The sequence below is a fragment of the Nerophis ophidion genome, linkage group LG01 (assembly GCF_033978795.1).
Source record: "Nerophis ophidion isolate RoL-2023_Sa linkage group LG01, RoL_Noph_v1.0, whole genome shotgun sequence".
Taxonomy (NCBI): Eukaryota; Metazoa; Chordata; class Actinopteri; order Syngnathiformes; family Syngnathidae; genus Nerophis; species Nerophis ophidion.
This window is the reverse complement of record NC_084611.1, coordinates 11,658,561-11,670,881: the sequence shown is the minus strand read 5'-3', so window position 1 is coordinate 11,670,881 and position 12,321 is coordinate 11,658,561. Positions and strand designations below refer to the sequence as shown.

General features: G+C 40.5%; 1 protein-coding gene across 2 annotated transcripts in view; it reads right to left on the bottom strand.

Moving 5' to 3' along the window:
- The window catches only part of LOC133550031 (phospholipid-transporting ATPase ID-like), a 122,328-nt gene that overhangs the window by 73,007 nt on the left and 37,000 nt on the right, over positions 1-12,321 (bottom strand). For both annotated transcript variants that reach the window (XM_061896030.1, XM_061896037.1), the window contains exons 4-5: positions 6,461-6,574; positions 974-1,072 (exon numbers count right to left, since the gene is read on the bottom strand). In XM_061896030.1, coding sequence (XP_061752014.1) covers positions 974-1,072; positions 6,461-6,574 — 213 coding nt within the window. The remainder of the gene's footprint in view (positions 1-973; positions 1,073-6,460; positions 6,575-12,321) is intronic.

Sequence of the window (12,321 nt, the reverse complement as noted above, 5' to 3'; positions counted from 1 at the left end):
ATGGATAGTCGCATCGCAAATAGCAAAAATCAAGCACTTTAAAGCTGTTTTTAGGGATATTCAGGGACCGGTAAAATTTTGAAAAAAACTTTAAAACATACAACAAGCCACTGGGAACTGATTTGTATTGTTTTTAACCCGTTTGAAATTGTGATAATGTTCCTCATTGAGCAAATTTACACTCAGAATAATATTACATTTGTCTTCACAATACATTACACATGCTTGTCCGTCCAAGGGATGCCTTTTTGGGCCAAAAATTTAAACAAGCCTCCTTAAAAATCCTGGTTCTTTTTTTCTTCTTCTTCTTCTTTTCCCCCTAAGCATCAGAGTCTTTGAGTCTTGGTCGATACCGATATTGACCGACACCCCGTACTCTCTGAGCACTCCCCACAGAACACGGTCGAATGCCTTCTCCAAGTCCACAAAGCACATGTAGACTGGTTGGGCAAACTCCCATGCACCCTCAAGGACCGTACCGAGAGTATAGAGCTGGTCTACCGTTCCACGACCAGGACAAACCAACACTGTTCCACCTGGTTCCGAAGTACGACTATCCGGCGTAGCCTCCTCTCCAGGACACCTGAATAGACCTTACAGGGAAGGCTGAGGACTGTGATCTCACGATAGTTAGAAAACACCCTCCGGTTCCCCTTTTTTAAAGAGTAGAACTAGCACCCCGGTCTGCCAATCCACATGTACCGCCCCCAAGTCTTGCTTCGTAAAAAATAAAAAAACCTTGCTGCTTGTATCAGAGATTTTTAGACACCAGCGATATCAACATAGGATCAGGACAACCCTAATTGTCTCCAGAAGGGGAAACTTGTGCATTTCTTCATCAGCGTGACGACAAAAAAAAAGGGGGAACCGGACACATTTCCAAAGTGAGGAAATAGTTGAGGCAGTTTTCACCAAGTCAGCATTTTGATTTTTTTAAAATGCTTTTTTGGAAGAAGGAGAAAAGGGCGCTCACAATGTCATCGGTGGCGTCCTTGGCGGCGGTGACGGACAGCACCAGGACCAGAGGCACCACGGTGGTGAACCAGGACAGGGACGAGATCTCAGGAATCACCTGGGAAAAAAAACCCCAAACGAAACAAAAACATGAAAATATGAATGTGGAAAGGGAGTGTGATCGGCGTGTTTGTAGGAGTAAAGGTCACCGCCTCTATAAATGGTGCTGAAAACAGAGCGCCATCAGACAGCATGTGCTGACGGCGAGATACAGCTGGCAGATGATTAGTTTGCGCAGGTGGTACGTGTTAATCTGATCATCTGTTGTCTTTAGCATTGAACGGCCAGGTGCAGGAGTGAAAAGAGGACTGGTGAGACTGAAAAGTCTGGACAAATATACGAGTGAAAACTGGGAAAAAAAGAAAATCTGAGCAAAATGAGCTGAAACAGATCGCCTGCTAACAGCACTAAGATAACATTAGTGGAATACAAAAATATATGACACTGAGCTAAAAAAAAAAATCTAGCATGCTAAAGTTAGCCTGCTAAAATGCTAACTGCAACATGCGTCAAATACCCAAGATATCGTATATCACGCTGAGGTGTGTAGCTGAAAATTTTGTTTAAAATGCCAGCCTGAAAATATGAGCAAAATTAGCTTTAAAAAAGTTAGCTTGCTAATAATAACATCAAGCTTACAGTTAGCATTAGTGGAATACCCATATATATATATATATATATATATATATATATATATATATACATATATATATATATATTTAGCTGCTAGCTCCGAGTAGCCCATTCGGATACGAATCGCGATTCTCACGTTGTGCGATTCAGAATTGATTCTCATGTTTTTAAAAATCGATTTTTTTATTGATTAATTTATTATTATTATTATTTTTTTTATCAATCCAGCAAACCACGACACAGCAATACCATAACAATGCAATCCAATTCCAAAACCGAACCTGACCCAGCAACACTCGGAACTGCAATAAACAGAGCAATTGAGAGGAGACACAAACACGACACAGAACAAACCAGAAGTAGTGAAACGAAAATGAATATTATCAACAACAGTATCAATATGAGTTAAAATTTCAACACTGCAGTGATTAAAAATCCCTCATTGACATTATCATTAGACATTTATAAAAATTAAAAAAAAGAACAATAGTGTCACAGTGGCTTGCTCTTGCATCACAAAGATAAAATAAGTCATATTTTTGGTTCGTTTAATAGTTAAAACAAATTTACATTATTGCAATCCGTTGATAAAACATTCTCCTTTACAATTATAAAAGCTTTGTAAAAAAATCTACTACTCTGCTAGCATGTCAGCAGACGGGTAGATCCTGCTGAAATCCTATGTATTGAATGAATACAGAATCCTTTTGAATCAGAAAAATATCGTTTTTTAATCAAGAATCGCGTTGAATCAAAAAAATCGATATATAATCGAATTGCGACCCCAAAAATTGATATCGTGAATAACATTGTGAATCGCATCGTGGGACACCCAAAGATTCGCAGCCCTAATGTACTGTATATATAAGTATATATATCCATCCATTTTCTACCGCTTATTCCCTTAAGGGCCGCGGGGAGCGCTGGTGTCTATCTCAGCTACAATCGGGCGGAAGGCGGGGAACACCCTGGACAAGTCGCAACCTCATCGCAGGGCAAGTATATATATATATATATATATATATATATATACAGTATATATATATATATATACATATATATACATATATATATATATGCCAAATTAGCTAAAAAAAAATCTAGCAAACTAAAGTTAACATGCTAAAATGCTAACTGTAACATGCGTCAAATACCAAAATACTGTACATCACGCTGAGGTGTGTAGCTGAAAAGTTTGTTTAAAATGCTAGCCTGAAACTATGAGCAAAATGAGCAAAAAAACTACAACAACAAAAAGAAGCTAGCACGCTAAGAGTACTATACCAACATGCTAACAATGATAGCATGCTGGTAGTTAACATTAGGGGAATACCAAAATATATGACACCGAGCTAAAATAAATCTAGCATGCTAAAGTTATCATGCTAAAATGCTAACTTTAACATGCGTCAAATACCAAAATACTGTATATCCCGCTGAGGTGTGTCGCTGAAAATTTAGTTTGAAAGCTAGCCTGAAAATATGAGCAAAATGAGCTAAAAAAAAAAAAAGCTGGCATGCTAACAGTGCTATGCTAACAATAATAGCATGCTAACAGTTAGCATTAGTAGAATACCAAAAAAAAAAAAAAAAAAGAAGCTAGCACGCTAAGAGTACTATGCTAACAATAATAGCATGCTAACAGTTAGCATTAGTAGAATACAAAAAAAACAACAACAAAAAAAAAGAAGCTAGCACGCTAAGAGTACTATACTAACATGCTAACAATGATAGCATGCTGGTTGTTAACATCAGGGGAATACCAAAATATATGACACTGAGCTAAAAAAATCTAGCATGCTAAAGTTAGCATGCTAAAATGCTAACTGTAACATGCGTCAAATACCAAAATACTGTATATCCCGCTGAGGTGTGTCGCTGAAAATTTAGTTTGAAAGCTAGCCTGAAAATATGAGCAAAATGAGATAAAAAAAAAAGAAGCTAGCATGCTAACAGTACTATGCTAACAATAATAGCATGCTAACAGTTAGCATTAGTAGAATACCAAAAAAAAAAAAAAAAGAAGCTAGCACGCTAAGAGTACTATACTAACATCCGAGGATGTTGTAGTCGTAATGATTTGTGCAGTCCTTTGAGACATTTGTGATTTGGGGCTATATAAATAAACATTGATTGATGATTAATTGATAACATTCTAACAATAATAGCATGCTGGTTGTTAAAATTAGGGGAATACCAAAATATAAGACACTGAGCTAAACAAATCTAGCATGCTAAAGTTAGCATGCTAAAATACTAACTGTAACATGTGTCGAATACCAAAATACTGTATATCCCGCTGAGGTGTGTAGCTGAAAATTTTGTTTGAACGCTAGCTTGAAAATATGAGCGAAATGAGCTAAAAAAAAAGCTAGCATGCTAACAGTACTATGCTAACAATAATAGCATGCTAACAGTTAGCATTAGTAGAATACCAAAAAAAAAAAAAAAAGAAGCTAGCACGCTAAGAGTACTATACTAACATGCTAACAATGATAGCATGCTGGTTGTTAACATCAGGGGAATACCAAAATATATGACACTGAGCTAAAAAAATCTAGCATGCTAAAGTTAGCATGCTAAAATGCTAACTATAACATGCGTCAAATACCAAAATACTGTATACCCCGCTGAGGTGTGTCGCTGAAAATGTTGTTTGAAAGCTATCCTGAAAATATGAGCAAAATGAGCTAAAAAAAAAAAAAGCTAGCATGCTAACACTACTATGCTAACAATAATAGCATGCTAACAGTTAGCATTAGTAGAATACCAAAAAAAAAAAAAAAAGAAGCTAGCACGCTAAGAGTACTATACTAACATCCGAGGATGTTGTAGTCGTAATGATTTGTGCAGTCCTTTGAGACATTTGTGATTTGGGGCTATATAAATAAACATTGATTGATGATTAATTGATAACATTCTAACAATAATAGCATGCTGGTTGTTAAAATTAGGGGAATACCAAAATATAAGACACTGAGCTAAACAAATCTAGCATGCTAAAGTTAGCATGCTAAAATACTAACTGTAACATGCGTCAAATACCAAAATACTGTATATCCCGCTGAGGTGTGTCGCTGAAAATGTTGTTTGAAATATAGCCTGAAAATATGAGCAAAATGAGCTAAAAAAAAAAAAAAAGCTAGCATGCTAACAGTACTATGCTGACAATAATAGCATGCTAACAGTTAGCATTAGTAGAATACCAAAAAAAAAAAAAAAAAGAAGCTAGCACGCTAAGAGTACTATACTAACATGCTAACAATGATAGCATGCTGGTTGTTAACATCAGGGGAATACCAAAATATATGACACTGAGCTAAAAAAATCTAGCATGCTAACTAAAATGCTAACTGTAACATGCGTCAAATACCAAAATACTGTATACCCCGCTGAGTTGTGTCGCTGAAAATGTTGTTTGAAAGCTATCCTGAAAATATGAGCAAAATGAGCTAAAAAAAAAAAAAAGTTAGCATGCTAACACTACTATGCTAACAATAATAGCATGCTAACAGTTAGCATTAGTAGAATACCAAAAAAAAAAAAAAAAAGAAGCTAGCACGCTAAGAGTACTATACTAACATCCGAGGATGTTGTAGTCGTAATGATTTGTCCAGTCCTTTGAGACATTTGTGATTTGGGGCTATATAAATAAACATTGATTGATGATTAATTGATAACATGCTAACAATAATAGCATGCTGGTTGTTAACATTAGGGGAATACCAAAATATAAGACACTGAGCTAAACAAATCTAGCATGCTAAAGTTAGCATGCTAAAATGCTGACTGTAACATGCGTCAAATACCAAAATACTGTATATCCCGCTGAGGTGTGTCGCTGAAAATTTAGTTTGAAAGCTAGCCTGAAAATATGAGCAAAATGAGATAAAAAAAAAAGAAGCTAGCATGCTAAGAGTACTATGCTAACAATAATAGCATGCTAACAGTTAGCATTAGTAGAATACCAAAAAAAAAAAAAAAAGAAGCTAGCACGCTAAGAGTACTATACTAACATGCTAACAATAATAGCATGCTGGTTGTTAACATTAGGGGAATACAGAAATATAAGACACTGAGCAAAACAAATCTAGCATGCTAAAGTTAGCATGCTAAAATGCTAACTGTAACATGCGTCAAATACCAAAATACTGTATATCCCGCTGAGGTGTGTCGCTGAAAATGTTGTTTGAAATATAGCCTGAAAATATGAGCAAAATGAGCTAAAAAAAAAAAAAAAGCTAGCATGCTAACAGTACTATGCTAACAATAATAGCATGCTAACAGTTCGCATTAATAGAATACCAAAATATATGACACTGGGGTGTACACCTGCCCGATTATCTAAACATGCTACTGTTAGCTCAAATGCTAACACGTGTTAAGTACTGAAAATGTTGTCTAAAATGCTAGCCTGCTATTGTTATCAAGTACCAAAAATATGACAAAGTTGTACAACCACAACATTTGCTTGGAAAAAAAAAAAAGCTAGCATGCTAACATGTATCATTTGTCACGTAACAAAGATATTTGACCCCGAGGTATGTACTTAATAAAATGATGTATGTATGAATAAAATTAATAAGGATTGTGCCGTTTTTTTCCACAACGTAGCAGAAAACTGCTGAGTCAGCGCTGACGAGTTCACTCGCAACAAGAGAACAATGGCAGCTTTTTTAAAATTTCATTCCTACGCATCAACAGAATGTATTTAATGAACATAAGTGTTTATTGGAGCAAGAAGATGTTTAAAAAAAAAGCCAGGGAGAGTAAATATTGGACAACGTTTTTAGGAGGAAATGAGGTGACCCACCTGGAGCACCAGCAGGAACAGGAAGTAGGCGTTAGCGATCCTCTGGAACTGCTCGAAGAGGTTGAGCGGTAGGAACGTGAAGAAGTTGTACTTGGAGGTCTTGATGGCGTTCGTCTAGGGAGGACATTTTCACGTCATTGAAAACAATTAACGGGAGAATCCTCGTTAGTATCAGCATCCCTTCATTACGCAGGTGTACCTAATGCTGTGGCCTGCCCGTTTATGTAACATCTGGTCATCTTCTGGATGGCAGCTGGTTCAAATCCCGACTGAAAAGCTTGTTTGGCAAAGCGACACGTTTGTTTTGTAGAACTCTTGCAAATGTTTAACTAATGCAGCTGGGGGCTGTGTTTTTCTAACCACTGTGCCGTGGGAGATGATCTGATTTCACCTATTTGGGTTAAAAGTATGTTTTGCCAACCAGTTATTCCATCCATCCATTTTAGAATGGAGAGAATAGAATAGAAAGTACTTTATTGATCCCTGGGGGGGAATTCAGCACCTCAGTTCGCTCACAATAGACAATAATAATAATAAGTCAAGTCAAGTCAGCTTTATTTGTCACTCTCCCATGCGTAGACAGAAAGAAAAAGAAAACACAAACAGTAAAGTGCAACATAAATATGTCTACCTACTAAAGTGAGAATATATATAGTTTCTCTTGTTTTTTTAAATAGGATATGGCTGTAAACAATGAGTGTTTCATCAGTAGTGCAAATACTTATGATCTAATAAATAATATATAACATCCATCCATCTTCTTCCGCTTATCCGAGGTCGGGTCGCGGGGGCAACAGCCTAAGCAGGGAAACCCAGACTTCCCTCTCCCCAGCCACTTCGTCTAGCTCTTCCCGGGGGATCCCGAGGCGTTCCCAGGCCAGCCGGGAGACATAGTCTTCCCAACGTGTCCTGGGTCTTCCCCGTGGCCTCCTACCGGTTGGACGTGCCCTAAACACCTCCCTAGGGAGGCGTTCGGGTGGCATCCTGACCAGATGCCCGAACCACCTCATCTGGCTCCTCTCCATGTGGAGGAGCAGCGGCTTTACTTTGAGTTCCTCCCGGACGGCAGAGCTTCTCACCCTATCTCTAAGGGAGAGCCCAAGGAAACTCATTTCGGCCGCTTGTACCCGTGATCTTATCCTTTCGGTCATGACCCAAAGCTCATGACCATAGGTGAGGATGGGAACGTAGATCGACCGGTAAATTGAGAGCTTTGCCTTCCGGCTCAGCTCCTTCTTCACCACAACAGATCGGTACAACGTCCGCATTACTGAAGACGCCGCACCGATCCGCCTGTCGATCTCACGATCCACTCTTCCCCCACTCGTGAACAAGACTCCTAGGTACTTGAACTCCTCCACTTGGGGCAGGGTCTCCTCCCCAACCCGGAGATGGCATTCCACCCTTTTCCGGGCGACAACCATGGACTCGGACTTGGAGGTGCTGATTCGCTTCACACTCGGCTGCAAACCGATCCAGTGAGAGCTGAAGATCCCGGTCAGATGAAGCCATCAGGACCACATCATTACCATAGCATTAAAAGATTACAGTTGGTACAAAATGCGGCTGCTAGACTTTTGACAAGAACAAGAAAGTTTGATCACATTACGCCTGTACTGGCTCACCTGCACTGGCTTCCTGTGCACTTAAGATGTGACTTTAAGGTTTTACTACTTACGTATAAAATACTACACGGTCTAGCTCCATCCTATCTTGACGATTGTATTGTACCATATGTCCCGGCAAGAAATCTGCGTTCAAAAGACTCCGGCTTATTAGTGATTCCTAGAGCCCAAAAAAAGTCTGCAGGCTATAGAACGTTTTCCGTTCGGGCTCCAGTACTCTGGAATGCCCTCCCGGTAACAGTTTGAGATGCTACCTCAGTAGAAGCATTTAAGTCTCACCTTAAAACTCATCTGTATACTCTAGCCTTTAAATAGACCTCCTTGTTTGACCAGTTGATCTGCCGCTTCTTTTCTTTCTCCTATGTCCCCCCCCTCCCTTGTGGAGGGGGTCCGGTCCGATGACCATGGATGAAATACTGGCTGTCCAGAGTCGAGACCCAGGATGGACCGCTCGCCTGTATCGGTTGGGGACATCTCTACGCTGCTGATCCGCCTCCGCTTGAGATGGTCTCCTGTGGACGGGACTCTCGCTGCTGTCTTGGATCCGCTTTGAACTGAACTCTCGCGGCTGTGTTGGAGCCACTATGGATTGAACTTTCACAGTATCATGTTACACCCGCTCGACATCCATTGCTTTCGGTACCCTAGAGGGAGGGGGGGTTGCCCACATTTGAGGTCCTCTCCAAGGTTTCTCATAGTCAGCATTGTCACTGGCGTCCCACTGGATGTGAATTCTCCCTGCCCGCTGGGTGTGAGTTTTCCTTGCCCTTTTGTGGGTTCTTCCGAGGATGTTGTAGTGGTAAAGATTTGTGCAGTCCTTTGAGACATTTGTGATTTGGGGCTATATAAATAAACATTGATTGATTGATTGATCTGCAAAAAGCAGAGACCTAATCCTGCGGTCACCAAACCGGAACCCCTCAACACCTTGACTGTAATATGTATAACATATATTATATATATAATATATTCTACATATATTCTACATTTAAGTGCAGTCAAGGAACATATGCATTATACAGTCTGATGGCTGTCGGTATGAAGGACCTCCTGTGTCGTTCCGTGTTAAATTTTGGGATTGGTTCGCTGAAGTTGTCGTTTTCTACCGCTTGTCCCTTTTTGGGGTGGGGGGGGTTGCATTCGGGTGGAAGGTGATGTACTCCCTGGACAAGTCACCGCCTCATCACAGCAAACCAGTATTTATAGTGTGCAAATGATGTGTTGTTGTTGAGTGTCGGTGCTGTCTAGAGCTGGGCAGAGTAACCTTGTAATACTTTTCCATATCAGTAGGTGGCAGCCGGTAGCTAATTGCTTTGTAGATGTCGGAAACAGCGGGAGGCAGGGTGCAGGTAAAAAGTTGTCTAATGCTTGAACCAAAAAAGGTGAGTGCCCCTAAGAAAAGGCCTTGAAGCTTAGGGAAGGCTATGCTGTGAGGCTTGTGTGGCATTGTGATGCCGGATTGGTTCTTCCAGGGATGCGTCGAAGCGATGAACACAACAAGGTAAGATATATATGGATTCATTAAAGTAATAAAAGGCTAGGAACAAAAACACAGGATCTAAGGAAAAAGGCAAACAAAAGACGCTAGCGTGAAAGCTAGGATAAACCACGAGGAAAATAAAACTCGCACGTAGGCACAAAAGAGAACACAAAACAACTAGCGTGAAAGCTAGGAATAAAATAAACGTAGCGTGAGAGCTAGCGATAGAGAGCAAGACATCACTGTTGCACAAGGGCAAATTAGGATCCGAGAATGAATAACGAAAAGGGGCGAGTTTAAATAAGGGAGGTGATTAGAAGAAAACAGGTGTGCGTGGATAACAAGGCGCAGGTGAACTAATGAGCTACCATGGTGACGGACTAAACAGGAAATAAAGACGTTAAACAACAGGGTGATACTAAAATGGAACAATAAACCAGAATATGTACAGATCCGAGCAGCGGATCGCAACATATGCAGAACGAAACTAAAACTGAACTGGCTGGAAAGAAAACAGAAACAGAATGCTGGACGACAGCAAAGACTTACTGTGGAGCTAAGACGGCGTTCACAATGTACACCCGAACATGAAAATCAACAATGTCCCCACAAAGAAGGATAACAACAACTGAAATGTTCTTGATTGCCAAAACAAAAGGTGAGTGCCCCTGAGAAAAGGCATTGGAGCTTAGGGAAGGCTATGCAGAAAGAGACTACAACCGAACGGGCTGCAAAGTAAACAAAAACAGAATGCTGGACGACAGCAAAGACTTACTGTGGAGCCGAGATGGCGTCCACAATGTACACCCGAACATGACAATCAACAATGTCCCCACAAAGAAGGATAAAAACACCTGAAATGTTCTTGATTGCCAAAACAAAGGGTGACTGCCCCTAAGAAAAGGCATTGAAGATTGGGGAAGGTTGTCAATCAATCAATCAATCAATGTTTATTTATATAGCCCCAAATCACAAATGTCTCAAAGGACTGCACAAATCATTACGATTACAACATCCTCGGAAGAACCCTCAAAAGGGCAAGGAAAACTCACACCCAGTGGGCAGGGAGAATTCACATCCAGTGGGACGCCAGTTACAATGCTGACTATGAGAAACCTTGGAGGGGACCGAAAGCAATGGATGTCGAGCGGGTCCAACATGATACTGTGAAAGTTCAATCCATAGTGGCTCCAACACAGCCGCGAGAGTTCAGTTCAAGCGGATCCAAGACAGCAGCGAGAGTCCCGTCCACAGGAAACCATCTCAAGCGGATCAGCAGCGTAGAGATGTCCCCAACCGATACAGGCGAGCGGTCCATCCTGGGTCCCGACGAGCGGTCCATCCTGGGTCTCGACTCTGGACAGCCAGTACTTCATCCATGGTCATCGGACCGGACCCCCTCCACAAGGGAGGGGGGGGACATAGGAGAAAGAAAAGAAGCGGCAGATCAACTGGTCTAAAAAGGAGGTCTATTTAAAGGCTAGAGTATACAAATGAGTTTTAAGGTGAGACTTAAATGCTTCTACTGAGGTAGCATCTCGAACTGTTACCGGGAGGGCATTCCAGAGTACTGGAGCCCGAACGGAAAACGCTCTATAGCCCGCAGACTTTTTTTGGGCTCTAGGAATCACTAATAAGCCGGAGTCTTTTGAACGCAGATTTCTTGCCGGGACATATGGTACAATACAATCGGCAAGATAGGATGGAGCTAGACCGTGTAGAATTTTATACGTAAGTAGTAAAACCTTAAAGTCACATCTTAAGTGCACAGGAAGCCAGTGCAGGTGAGCCAGTACAGGCGTAATGTGATCAAACTTTCTTTTTCTTGTCAAAAGTCTAGCAGCCGCATTTTGTACCAACTGTAATCTTTTAATGCTAGACATGGGGAGACCCGAATATAATACGTTACAGTAATCGAGACGAGGCGTAACAAACACATGGATAATGATCTCGGCGTCTTTAGTGGACAAAATGGAGCGAATTTTAGCGGTATTACGGAGATGAAAGAAGGCCTTTTTAGTAACGCTTGCAGAACAAAACTAAAACTGAACTGGCTACAAAGTACACAAAAACGGAATGCTGGACGACAGCAAAGACTTACTGTGGAGCCAAGATCCGAACATGACAATCAACAATGTCCCCGCAAAGAAGGATAAAAACAACTGAAATATTCTTGATTGCTAAAACAGAGTAGATGTGGGAAATATTGCTCAGAGGAAGAAATGAAACTGCAACAGGAAATTACTCAAAAAAGAGAAAAAAAACCCACCAAGACAAGAACTAACAGATGATACAGCAAAAACCTCAAAAAAAGTCATGGTGTGATCTAACAGGTGTTGACAGTACATCTACTTTGAGACAAGAGCTATAGAGATGCAGGGTTGGGTATGGTTTAAAGTCATACCCAACAATTACGAGTTTTTACCGTCAACTGAGTTTCGTTTTTTAATCATTTCTGCTGTTTTTGTGCCTCAACATAACAAATGTGCCTCGGCTCAAAAAAGGTTGACGCTTGCTGTCTATATAGTTCTGATCTGGACAGCCGTACTGTCCTCGGACTAGCTCCAGTACACAAACGACCAACTAGTCCAGATCCTCGACACTGTCCGACAAGAGCACTCTGCTGTTTTTTAACAACCTGCAGCAATGATAGAAGTATCAAAATGAACCCAGTCAAAGATCATCTATATTGTGACAGGGGTTGTTTATTGCTACAACTAGAGATGTCCGACAATTTTTTTTTTTTTCTTTGTCAT